General features: G+C 52.8%; 2 protein-coding genes across 8 annotated transcripts in view; one reads left to right on the top strand and one right to left on the bottom strand.

Moving 5' to 3' along the window:
* The window catches only part of ALDH5A1 (aldehyde dehydrogenase 5 family member A1), a 33,906-nt gene extending 27,616 nt beyond the window's left edge, over positions 1-6,290 (bottom strand). The window contains exon 1 of one of the 4 annotated variants that reach the window (XM_089333344.1): positions 5,978-6,290. Coding sequence is in view for 3 of the 4 variants with exons in the window: in XM_070074332.2 (XP_069930433.1) it covers positions 5,114-5,428 (315 nt within the window). In the remaining variant the exon portion in view is untranslated. Of the gene's footprint in view, positions 1-5,113; positions 5,529-5,977 lie in introns of those variants that run through there. The other 3 variants (XM_070074332.2, XM_089333345.1, XM_002714157.6) reach the window with 3 other exon arrangements.
* The window catches only part of GPLD1 (glycosylphosphatidylinositol specific phospholipase D1), a 64,090-nt gene continuing 57,110 nt past the window's right edge, over positions 5,845-12,824 (top strand). For 2 of the 4 annotated variants that reach the window (XM_008262505.5, XM_008262501.5), the window contains exons 1-2: positions 9,239-9,377; positions 9,527-9,819. In XM_008262505.5, coding sequence (XP_008260727.2) covers positions 9,723-9,819 — 97 coding nt within the window. In that variant the 5' untranslated portion in view covers positions 9,239-9,377; positions 9,527-9,722. Of the gene's footprint in view, positions 6,060-9,238; positions 9,378-9,526; positions 9,820-12,824 lie in introns of those variants that run through there. The other 2 variants (XM_008262504.5, XM_008262506.5) reach the window with 2 other exon arrangements.

Genomic DNA, 12,824 nt, shown 5'->3' with positions numbered 1-12,824 from the left:
GGCAAAGTCAGGACCAAGGGGCTTCTTCTGGGTCTCCCACATGGGTGCCACTTGGGCCATCTTCTACTGCTTTCCTAGGTGCATTAGCAGGGAGCTGGATCAGAAGTGGAGCAGCCGAGACTCAAACAGGCACCCGTGTGGGATGCCCGCATTGCAAGGCAACCTTAACTCATTATGGCACAGCACTGGTCCCACTAAAATTGTTTTAAATCCATGTAGCTTCTTATGGTAGGCACCAGCTTCTCTTAAAGCAATATTCCTCCAGTAAGTACACCTGTTTACCCCTGCTCAGTGCACTGTCAGAGAAGAATCCGACAATCACAGCCCAGTGTCCTGCAGGTTATCCTGCACGCGAGAGGAAACACTGGAATCCAGAGAAATAAATGCCAGAGGACTTCCAAGGAAAACTAGAATTAAAAGATAAGTCTGTTTTGGTGCCCCCAAATTTGAAAACTTGCAGGTTTTTCCTAATACACATTTTCTGTGAACTTTTGAAGACCCCCTCACGTGTGCACACAGGGTCTGCTCCACACTGAGCCTGAGAAAGGAGAGAGAACCATGAGACAGCGTGGGATCTGTGAGAAGCAGCAGTAGATTCTGCCTGCGCAGGCAACACAAGGTCCCAGCTGAACACAGACACCAGAGGAAGCCGGAAATCGCCCGAGTATGCAAAGTACAAGTTGGGCTTCTGAAAGCATAGACTTGTCCCATAAAGAAATTTCGACAGAGACAGACATCAGGGGAAGCGGGAAATTGCCCGAGTATGCAAAGTACAAGTTGGGCTTCTGAGAGCAGACTTGTCCTATAAAGAAACTTCGACAGAGACAGATGCGTGCAGCGAGGGAAGACAATGTGAGGAGACACCCGGAGAAGACGTGTTCACAAGCAAGAACCTGCCCTCACGGCCTCAGGCTGAGGCTTTCCGTTGCGGGTTTAGCCTCCTGATCTGAGACAATCATTTCTGTTGCTTCAGCCACCAAGTTTGCAGCGTTTTATACTGTGCTGTAGGAAACTCAGATAGAGGCTCCGACTGACAATGGGGTAACGTCCTGATAAACCCATCGCAAGAGGGAAATCCTAAGTGGGGCCGGGGCTGTGGCACAGTGGGTTAAGCCTTTGCCTGCAGTGCGGGCATCCCATAAGAGTGCCGGTTCAAGTCCCAGCTGCTCCACCTCCCATCCAGCTCCCTGCTAATGCACCTGGGAAAGCAGCAGAGGATGACCCAAGTGCTTGGGTCCCTGCACCCACGTGGGAGACCTGGAAGAAGCTCCTGGCTCCTGGCTTCAGCCTGGCCCAGCCCCAGCTGTTGTGCCTATTTGGGGAGTGAACCAGCAGGTGGAAGACCTTCCTCTCTGTTACTCTCTCTCCTCTATTTATATCTCTGCCTTTCAAATAAATAAATTTTTAAAAAATATATCATACGTGGAAAACGCCCTGAAGGCAGCCGCCCTCCTGTGTGTCCCAGCTCAGGAGCACTAGCACTGCAGAGCGGCCGTGGGTTCCCTGCAGGGCCACGGGGCTGCCCGGGAGCCGCACTGCCCAGTGTCACCAGACGGGATCAGAGCACACAGGAGCAGTGCGGGAAAGAGCCCACTTCCAAGGACGGCTTCTGCTGAACGTGTACCCCTTTCACACCCTGCGCAGCCTGGCTGAGGGCTGTGGATCTGCATGACACTCAGGGTTCACAGAGGTGGACAGCGACAGAGTTACGCACCCCCCACCCAGCTCCCTGGTGTGGCCAGCAGGGAAGGCTGGAGGGTGACCAGCAGGCCTCCCTCTGCCAGTTCCACTCTGCGCCCCTGCCACAGCATGAATCAGAAATCTACTTCCTAGGGCCATTGAAAGGACTCCACAAAGCACATGAGCAGTACCAAGGGTGGTACTTAGCCGTGGAGGGGGCAGTAATGGCCTTCAAAGATGACCACGCCCTGACCGCTGCACCGTGACTGTGTCACTGTGCCTGGCAAAGGGATGAAGTTAGGCTGTTGAGGTTGGAACGTTATTGTCAATGAGGCCTACCCTGATAGGGCCTGCTGGTGCCCCCAACCCAAGAACCCCCAGAACTTCAGAATGTGACTGTATTTGTAGAAAGGTTCTTACTAATTTTTTTTGTTCTAATTAATACTATTGGTTGAACTCTGTAATTAACACACAGTTATTCTTAGGTGTTTAAATTTAACTGAAAAGTGATCCCTGTTAATTATAAGAGTGGGAATAAGAGAGGGAGATGTACAATGTGGGACATGCTCAATTGGACTTGCCCCAAATGGTGGAGTTAGAATCATGCCAGGGGATCCCAATACAATCCCATCAAGGCGGCATGTACCAATGCCATCTCACTAGTCCAAGTGATCAATTTCAGTTCACAATTGATCACACTAATAGGTCTAAGAGTCAAAGGGATCACACAAACAAGACTAGTGTCTGCTAATACTAACTGATAGAATAAAAAAGGGAGAGAACAATCCAACATGGGAAGTGGGATACACAGCAGACTCATAGAATGGCAGATGTCCTAAACAGAACTCTGGCCTCAGAATCAGCCCTTAAGGCATTCGGATCTGGCTGAGAAGCCCATGAGAGTATTTTAGGCATGGAAGGCCAAGACACTCTGGCAAAACAACAACAACAACAACTAAATGAAAGATCCCTGTGAGTGAGATCCCAGTGGAAAGAATGGGGCCATCAAAGAAAGAGGTACCTTTCTCTTAAGGGAGGAGAGAACTTCCACTTTGACTATGACCCTGTCAGAATAAGATCGAAGTCGGCAAATTCAAAAGGCTTCCATAGCCTTGGCAACTCATGACTAGAGCCTAGGGAGATTACTGACACCATAAACAAGAGTGTCAAATTGTTAAGTCAACACCAGGAGTCACTGTGTACTTACTCCTCATGTAGGATCTCTGTCCTTAATGTGTTGTCCAATGTGAATTAATGCTATAACTAATACTGAAACAGTACTTCACACTTTGTGGTTCTGTGTGGGTGCAAATTGATGAAATCTTTACTTAATATATACTAAATCGATCTTCTGTATATAAAGATAATTGAAAATGAAATCTTGATGTGAATGGAAGGGGAGAGGGAGCGGGAGAGGAAAGGGGTGCGGGTGGGAGGGAAGTTATGGGGGGAGGAAAGCCATTGTAATACATAAGATGTACTTTGGAAATTTATATTTACTAAATAAAAGTTTTTTAATAAAAGGTTCTTAAAAGAGGTAATTAAGGGGTCGGTGCTGTGGCACAGCAAGTTAAAGCCCCAGTCTATACTGCCAGCATCCCATATGGGCCCCAGTTCGAGTCCTGGCTGCTCTACTTCTGATCCAGCTCCCTGCTAATGCGCCGGGGGAAGCAGCAGAGGGTGGCCCAAAAAGAAGCTCATGGCTCTTGGTTTTGGATCAGCTCAGCGCTGGCCATTGCGGCCATTTGGGGAACAAACCAGCGGATGAGAGACCTCTCTTTCAACTCTTTCAAATAAATAAATATTTAAAAAGAGGTAATTAAATTCAAATGAGGTCATTTGGGGTGCACTAATCCAATACAACTATCTTCACAAGAAAAGACGATTAAAGGGCTGGGCATTGGCACAGGGTTAAGAAGCTCCTTACCCTTATCAGAGTGACTGGGTTCAAGTTCTGCCTCTCCAGCTTCTGGCCGAGTGCATGCTGGGAGGCAGCAGGTGACAGCTCAAGTAGTTGGGCCTCTGGCACCCATGTGGGAGACCTACCCTGAGTTCCCGACTCCCAGCTTCGGCCTGACCCGGCCGGCTCCAGATGTTGCAGCCTCCAGACATGCGGAACAGTGACAGCTGGAGCCACAGCAGCCTGCAGGACTGTGGCGGCAGTCCTAGCTGAGTAAGCACCCAACCATGCCCTTTATGCCGCACCTGGCCGCTTCCCTGCGGGCCCACCTTCTCCGCTAGTTTCTACTTCTTCCCGTCTTCTTGGCATCCATCCCTCTGACACCGATTTGCTTAGGTACTGCGCACATGTTTGTAGTTCGGATCTCTGCTCTGTCCCCCAGCCCCACGTGAGCTCCCAAAGGGCAGAATCTTCACTGTCCAAACTGATGTATCCCAGGCACCCCCAACAGGGCAGGGCACACGGGCAGGTGCTCCCTCAACAGCTGAGGGGTGAAGGGAGGCCAGGACTCTGGGTCTTGTCCTTTAGATGGAGGGCTTTGACGGGTAGGGCAGGAAAGGATTTCACTGGGTTGACTCTAGGTATTATAATAATAAATGAGAAAGGCCGGCGCCGCGGCTCACTAGGCTAATCCTCCGCCTAGCGGCGCCGGCACACCGGGTTCTAGTCCTGGTCGGGGCGCCGGATTCTGTCCCGGTTGCCCCTCTTCCAGGCCAGCTCTCTGCTGTGGCCAGGGAGTGCAGTGGAGGATGGCCCAGGTGCTTGGGCCCTGCACCCCATGGGAGACCAGGAAAAGCACCTGGCTCCTGGCTCCTGCCATCGGATCAGTGCAGTGTGCCGGCCACGGCGGCCATTGGAGGGTGAACCAACGGCAAAGGAAGACCTTTCTCTCTGTCTCTCTCTCTCACTGTCCACTCTGCCTGTCAAATAAAAAAAAAAATAAATGAGGAAGAAAATGTCTTCCATAGTTTTATTCTTACTCTATCCTCCCTCTCTGATGGCGCCTACAACCGCCCCAATTCTCTAGCATTCGCTGTCAGTAAATGGCATCTTTTATCCTTTCAGGTGGGGGAAAACCTGGAGGACAGTCCAGGATTTGTCCCCCCCCCCCCCCCCCCCCCCGTGAGGACCGCATGCTGCGCGTGCTCGCTTCCCCGGCCACCGCAGCCTGCACGCGCACACGCGCACACGCTCACACTCAGCTCACTACTGCGCCCCCTGCTGGACAGTGCCCATCAGGAGGCTGAGGGCCGGCCGTGTCCCCGGCGCCCGGCACAGGCTGGGCACCAAGGCGTGCTCCAAACATCTGTGTCGATCGCCTCCTGTCTTGCGTGGGGCTCCTCCTTTCTGCACTGTGTACCCCGGGAACTGGGGCGAACAGGGCTATCAGGCGGCTGGTTTCACTTTGGGGCAAAGCTCTCTCAGTTCCCGGCCCGGCCGGCCCTTGCCCGCTCCCCCGGCGCGCGCTCTCACCTTGGCCGAGACCCCCCTCCAGCTGCGGAAAGCTTCGTAGGCGGCGCGCACCGCGGCGCGGGCCTCGGGCACCCCGCAGTCGGCCACCGAGCCCAGCGCGGCGCCGCTGGCAGGGTCGTGCACCGGGAAGGTGGCGGCGGCCGGGAGCCAGCGGCCGCCCACGAAGCTGTCGGTACGCAGCAGCCCGGCGGAGAGGCCGGCCAGCCCCCGGGCGTAGCAGCGGAGCTGGACCAAACTGGCTACGGGCCGCCGGCAGCCGGCGCGGGGGCGGAGGCGCGGGGCCCAGCGGCACCGCAGCCAGGAGCAGGTCGCCATGGTGCGGGCGGCGGCGGTGACGGCGGCAGGAGACAGGCAGGCGGGTGCGCGCCCGGGAGCGCGGGCGCCGGGGAGGCGGGGATGCTGAGCAGCGCCCTCTTCCCGCCCCTAGCGAGCTGCACCGCCGAGCTGGAGCGCTACGCGCAGGCTGGGGCCGGGGTGGGGGAGTCTCTTTGCAAGGTGCACCTCGATCCCCGGTGCCCCGTCGGGTGCTTCTTGGGCGGCAGCTACTCCCGGGCGCCCGATGGCCGCAGGGTCTGTGTGCGGCCGGCAGAGGCGTCCCGAGGCGCCAGGGCGGCCGGCGCGCTTCTGGGCATGTGTCTGGTCCTCTCCATAAGTCTGGGGGCCGGGCGGTACTAATGAATAGAGGCGCCCTTGGAGACACATTCCGGATCCGAACTCAGACCCCGGTGCCTGCAAGCTGCGGGCCCCTCGGCGGATCACTTAGCCTCAGTCCTCGCACGTGCAAAATGGAGCCATTCCTGCCCCCCGAGGCTGCTGCGCCATGAGTCTGGATGCTCAGCGCAGTGTCTGCGTTCCGTTCCGTACCGTGCGTGTTCACAGTCGGACCGGCCGGCCGCGGTCGAGCCTGGAGTAACCGGAACGTTTTGTCCAAGCGGAGTCCACCCAGGTATGAGGCTCGAGCGTTCTGTGATGACCACTGCGCCACGTCCCCCGTGCGTCCGACAGCTAGACCGCGGCTACCACTCGGGAAGCAGCGAGGCGGCTTCCAGGACCAGGGGGATGGAAGCGAACGCTGAGCGCCTGCGTCGGAAGCCCAGCCCCATGCCCTGGTCAGCCGTAGCTCGCAGTCCCGGAGCCGAGAGTGCCCTGCTGGCTTCTCCGAGCGCCGGAGCCCGTCCTCTGTTTCTACGACATCTTTGCAAAAACGCCGAAGCAGTGATTTCCCACTTGGCAGCGTCTTGTGCTGAGTCCGAGCCGCTCAGCTTTGGGGCCGGTCCTATCTGGTGGGTAGCAGTGGTAACAGCAGGAGTTAGTCTTTTTGGTGTGGATTTGCTGTCTGGTTCTGCGTTCCGTTGAAGCCAAGGGGGGAGACGGCGAGGCCCGAGGTGGGCGCTCCCGGCTCAGGGGCACTTGCCTGCAGGGGGAGCGCTATGGCAAAGCTTACGGCTGAGGTCTCTGCAGCGGAGGGAGGCCGTCTGTCTTGTTCCAGAATGAGAGTTCAGGTTGTTTCACACTTCCCACCTGGCTCATCTGTTAGGCCCAGCAGGTAGGACGCGCAGGGCCCAGAATGTTTAAATTCTTTGAAAATCGGAAGGGAAAACGCAACCCCAAACTCTTAGGTAGAGTATTGGGATATCGCCCTTGGTACCAGTGCGGATGTAAAGTGTGAGTCCTGTGTCTGCGTTTTATGAAGGAAGGGACCCACAGAGGCAGGAGGACCTGGGGGCTTAGGAAATTTACAACGTGGTCCCCTGCAAGCCTTCAGAAACCTCCTGACCCCTAGGGACGGAGGACAAGACTGCCCGGTGACGGGGGCCTTTCCCCTCCGTTCTCTTTAGTCTGCCCTCGTCCTGGGCACCCCACATTCCTGCCTTCCTCACCCCATCTGTTCTTGCGACCCTGTGATGACAGCAGCGTGTGGGGTGTGTGTCTGAGTGAGCTGGAATTGTCTGCTTTATCTCCAACGTTTCTGGACATTAAAGACGTATCACATTGATCTGCACAAAGAGACCTGCACTGTAACCTTTCATTTTTCATCCACTTTTGCTTTACGCACATCCCTACGTTGCTATGGAACATGTGATACCGACTGTTGATTATTTAAAATTCAGTGAGGCAGTCAGTTAGTTGAAATCTGCTGTGAATCTTTTGGAGTGGGAAAACTTTAAAAGTTCTTTAGGGGTGGATGGGTCAAGTGTGTGTGTGTATGTATGTGTGTATGTAGTATGTACATACTTTACTGACCACAGAGGCAGATAGACCAAGGTCTCCTATCAGTTGATTCATCAGTTGTTGTGCCCCCAACATCCAGGGTTTGGTTGAAGCTGGGAGCTAGGAGCTCCATGCAGGTTTCCCATGTGGGTATCAGCTTGAGTTCTCGAACGTCACCTGCTACCTCTCAGGGTCTGTATTAGTGGGTATGTACCAGCATACGGAACCCAGGCTCTCTGATAAAAGGATGTGGGTATCCACCCTAGAAGATGTCTATTGAATGATAAGCACCAACATATAATGAGCACTGACTGTGTGCCAGGCTCTCTGTGTTCAGCTCTTTGGATGTACTTATCCATCTAAGGTAGGTAGTGTCGTCACTGCAGGTTGTATAGTGGCGTCCCAGATGAAGAGACAGACGCAGAGGTTTCAGTAACTTACACAACGTCACTGAGATAGAAAGCAGGTCCCGGGACTTGGATCCAAGGGAAGCTCATGGCTCTCTGGCGCTCAAGCCCGTATCCCCTCCCCCCCACCTCCTGGAAGCGGCCACGTGTTTACCTCTCAGCTTACGTCTGTATGTGCAGATGATCTTTAAAGGCTAAACATTATCTCGTAGCAAAGCTACCTGCATTAGGAGAGGAGGTGTGGGGTAGAAAGCAAAGCATATCACCTGTCAAAGTTTCTCAATGTCACAAGCTGTATTTTAATCCTTTAAATCATATCTTTGATGTTTTCTTGGTTACAAAATATAAACTACAGAGAAAATCAAGTAGTGTTGTTACATAAAGCCCACACTCAAACATCACACCTGTCCTATGACTCGGATAACATGAAGTCATGCTGGACTTAATGCGTAAGGAGAAATTTAGGATTTCTGTCTTCGCTGCTTTTTTTTTGGATGGATTGGTTTTATTCTAGCTGGTTTCCAAGTGGCATTATTGTTGTTATTTTTGCCTTGGCACCTCTTCTACTATTACCATTGGTTCACGATTCGTGGGTGTTCTGAGTTGAACATTTTTAATTGCCACCAACTTGCTATTGCCACCACCTGCCCTGCAGGCTTCCGAAGGTGTAGCTGAGAGGAGGAGACCCAAAGGCCTTGGCAGGCGGAAGGGCCTGGAAGCCTGCACATCCCAGCAGGCCAGGAGGGCACACTCTGTGGGGCTGCTGGCTCCTGTCATGGCATGTGGGGCAGTCAGTTCTGGAAGCTAGTTCTCTCTCTCTCTCTCTCTCTTTTTAAAGAGAGCAAGAAAGCTCGATTTCTATGTGAATTTCCTCAATTAACCAAGTTGGCCTACTTTATAAAACACCGTGTTAGCCAAACAAAACACCTCCGCTCGTAGCCTCTGGCCTGAAGGTATTCAGAAGCAGCCGGGGCCGATGCCTTCCAGGTTGGGGCAGCCGCGGGATCTGTTTCCTGGGGCCTCGCAGCTGGCCACGACGAGGTTACCACTGGATTGTTAGCCAGCAGCTGTCTCCAATCACCCCCTTTGCTGCGGCCTTCCACTTGGCTCACCTGAGGGTCAATACCACTTCCTCCCACGTGTTCAAAAGCTCCCTTCTTTTTAATGTAGAACGTGAGGCTGTGTGGTCACCATCCTTTCCATGCATAGCTTAGCCTAGTTTTCTGCCGTGGATTTAGCACTCTGGATTGGCTGTTTCATGACAGGTATATCCTGAACCTAGCTTTTCCCAAACCCCTGCTTCTCAGCCCTGATCAGCCCCACCCCCGCCCCTCCCAAGGGGCCTCCGGACCTGCCTGGGCTGCAGACCTGAGCCCTTACACCAGGTCCAGGTGGCAAGGCCCTTGTTAGCTCAGCCCAGGTAGCAGGCCAGGAGTAGCAGCTCTTGTGTAATCCCATCCAAGTGTTGCTATCTGTTGCCAAACACGGAAAAGCGGAGCCGGTGCCAGCTGATCACCATAAAAGCTTTCCCAACACTCCACTTGGGAGGCGGAGGCAGCAGGGCGGCTGGGAAGTGTGTGGAAAGGACTTGAGACATCCGCCCTTGGGAGGCCGAGGCTTGATATGCTGCCTATCAGCGTGCACAGGTGAGCCTGTACTTGAGAAAACAAAATAAATGTAGAGAAACCTTGCTTGTATCTGCATTTAGATTTCCTGTGGGCAAGGGACATGGCGATCAGAAAACGCCAGGCTTCCAGCTAGAGGTCTCAGTTGATTGTTTTTTTTCCCCTCCCAGGAGGACAGAGTTTGTTTGTTCTGGTGAGGCTAAACAGAAGCTGGCCAGTTGACTTCATTGGAAAACGATGATATTTTGAAATGAGGTTCGGTGTCCCACGCCGGTGACCTGTATCCGGGGAAAGCAGTGTCTGGGTTCTCGGTGCCAGCACAGCTCCGCGCATCCGCACGTCCCCCAGGCGTCCGAGGGAGTGAGCATGGCTGCTGTCCGGCTGTGGCCTGGTCTGCTGGTGGTGCTGGTGTCCCTCTGCTCCCCAGGCTCGCCGTGTGGCCTTTCAACACACGTAGAAATCGGTGAGTACGGGGGCCTCGGGTTACTGAGAGGACAAGAAATCTGCCCAAACACGGGAAGGCAGAGGTTTGAAAACCTGTCGCGTTTTTGATACCAGTGCCCTGGGTGCACAGAGCAGCCTGATGGTGGGGCGTGGGAACAGTGGTGTTGGGAATCAGCCAGGAATGGGGGGCTGCTGGTTAGGGCTGGTGGAGGGGCAGATAAGCGAGAGAGTTGAGGGGGTCCCCTCAGGGTGCTAGGTCCTGAGTGTGTTTCTGGGCGGGGAGGGTGGCCGAGGAGCTTGGTAGAGTAGAGGTTGTAGCAGAGCAGAGCTGACAGGCTGGGGAGAGGAAGGGCTGGGATATGGGTAGTGAAGTGACACCTTGGCAGGAGAGACTCCATTTTGGAGCACCTGAGACTCCATCTTGAGAAAGCTACTCCCCTCCCCTCCCCCCCGATCCTGGTCTGAAACTATGATTTAAAACACTCAGACAATAGCAGTCCACTACATCACATTTGCAAACTGCATCATACTTGGCAAAGCCTAGAAACCCCCTGGCACGATGGCTCCAGCTTAAAACAGATCGACTACACCTGGGTTCATGTCACGATTATAACAAATAGTTAAAACCGTAGCTGGTGTTAAGATTATAATTAATATTAGTTTTGTGTAGGCTTTAGGTTAGCTTGGCCCCGGTAACCATGTATTCCCCGGCCACATCTTAGCAACTAGTTCCCTTCCCGTCTCTGTGGTTTTTGCCTTGTTGCTTTGGGCTTCAGGGTCGAGGGTTCTTTAGGGCATCAGCCCGCTCTCTACTGCCGGGAATAAAGGATCATCAAATTTTTATTTATTTTTTGATATGCAGAGTTGAGAGAGACAAAGGTCTTCCTTCCACTGGTTCACCCCCCCAAATGGCCACTGTGGCCAGCCCACTGTGCTGATCCGAAGCCAGGAGCCAGGTGCTTCCTTCTGGTCTCCCATGTGGGTGCAGGGCCCAAGGACCTGGGCCATCCTCCACTGCACTCCCGGGCCACAGCAGAGTGCTGGACTGGAAGAGGAGCAACCGGGACAGAATCTGGCACCCCGACCGTGACTAGAACCCGGAGTGTCGACGCCGCAGGCGGAGGATTAGCCTAGTGAGCCATGGCGCCAGCCAACCATCAATTTTTTTTTAACTTTTATTTAGTAAATATAAATTTCCAAAGTACAGTTTATGGATTACAATGGCTCCCCCCGTCCCATAATTTCCCTCCCACTCACACCCCTCCCATCTCCCGCCCCCTCTTGGTGCTCCTCTGTTTGTACTCACTCAGGTACAACAGTAGAAAGGAGAAACCTACTTTCTCCTATTTCCAAGGATAGGCCTCTCCACACCAAGGGGCGTGTGTGGCCGTGGGGGTGGGTGCCCGACTCAAACTGGAAAGGTCCTTGCTTCAGGGAGGTCGGAGAGGGGGGCGGTTTGCATTGGCGGTGCCCATGGTGATGGGAGGAGAGGAAGACAGAGGGGACAGGTCTGTGCCACTGACCCCAGGGCCAAAGCAGAGGCCTCTGTTGAAGTGGATGGAAACAGTAGGTTTTTAAATTTTTTTCAACTTTATAGAGGTACAATTGACAAGTCAAAATGGCATAAATACATGATGTTTGTATACACATTGTGAAATGCTGACCACAATCAAGCTAATGTATCAATGCTAATCCTGTGTACCCATTACGTAATGACTTTTTTGCAGTTGTGGTGAGAACATTTAAGCTTTACCCTCTTGAGCCAAAGAATTTGGTCCTTAAATCAAGTATATTAGTAACTTTAAGGTTACACAATAATTTATCGAGGTTCTCTTTCCTGTTTGGACACGTGCAAAGTAAACCAATTTAATATAATAAGCTACTACTCAATCCACTTGTTCATTTCCCAAATGGCTGCAATGGCCAGGGCTGGTCCAGGCTGAAGCCAGGAGGCCAGAGCTCCTTCTGGGTCTCTCACATGGGTGGCAGGTGTCTCCCACATGAGTGCAGAGACCCAAGTCCCCAGGCCATCCTCCGCTGCCCTCCCAGGCACATTAGCAGGGATCTGGATTGGAAGCAGAGTAGCCCGTTCACTCCCCCAAATGGCAGCAAGGGCCAGAGCTGGGCCAATCCGAAGCCAGGAGCTTCTTCTGGGTCTCTGACATGGGTGCAGGGGCCCAAGGACTTGGGCCATCTTTTGATTTTCCAGGTACATCATCAGGCAGCTGGCTCACTAGTGGAGCAGCCGGGACTTAAACCAGCGACTATTATGAGATGGCGGCACTGCAGTGGCTTTACCTGCTGCACTGTAGCACTGGCCCCCAGTTCTTTCATTGTGCTGGTGAGGGAAAATGATGCTAGAGAGATCCCAGCTGCCTTGTGAGGCGGCCTGGCTTAGAACTACTTGTGCTGACAGCCGGTTCCCGTGTTGAAAGGGAATCAGACCCAGCTGTGCTGTTGACAGATGTGTGAGTGATTTACTGTATCTCAATTCTTCACGAAGTGAAGGGGTTGAACTGCTGATGGGATTCTAGCGTCTTCCAGCTGTAAGCTCTGTGGAATTGGTGAAACTATAGAAGTTGAAGAGAAACATAAATGGAAATAGTCAACTTTTTTAATCGTGAGAGCTTAAAGATGCCACCTAAGTTTTAATAAAACCAGATAGTTGATTGTCTTTTTTCAATAGGTACCAAATAAAGGTTCTAACAAATATTTACTGAAACCTATATGAAGGTACCTCCGAGTTCATGGAAAAACGGACGTTAAAAATGTTTATTTTGGTGCAAAGTATTTTGAAATCCATGCATAGCTTTTTTATATTACCTATGAACTTCTCCATAACCATGTGTATGTGAATGTAATTAAAGGAAATGTCCAAAGAATCTGATTTTGATCTATTAAAAACACCTGAGAACTCCAACATTTAGATCTTTGAAATACTGAGTGGAAGGTTGGTGTCTTCGTGAGCTGGAGCGGCCCCTCCCAGTGGTTGGGTGTGGACATCACTGGAGTCCAGTATGTAGA

This window comes from Oryctolagus cuniculus, chromosome 5 (assembly GCF_051225735.1).
Source record: "Oryctolagus cuniculus isolate XC-2025 breed Fujian yellow rabbit chromosome 5, ASM5122573v1, whole genome shotgun sequence".
Lineage (NCBI taxonomy): Eukaryota > Metazoa > Chordata > Mammalia > Lagomorpha > Leporidae > Oryctolagus > Oryctolagus cuniculus.
The sequence above is the reverse complement of the archived record's forward strand: the minus strand, read 5'-3'. Positions and strand labels throughout refer to the sequence as shown.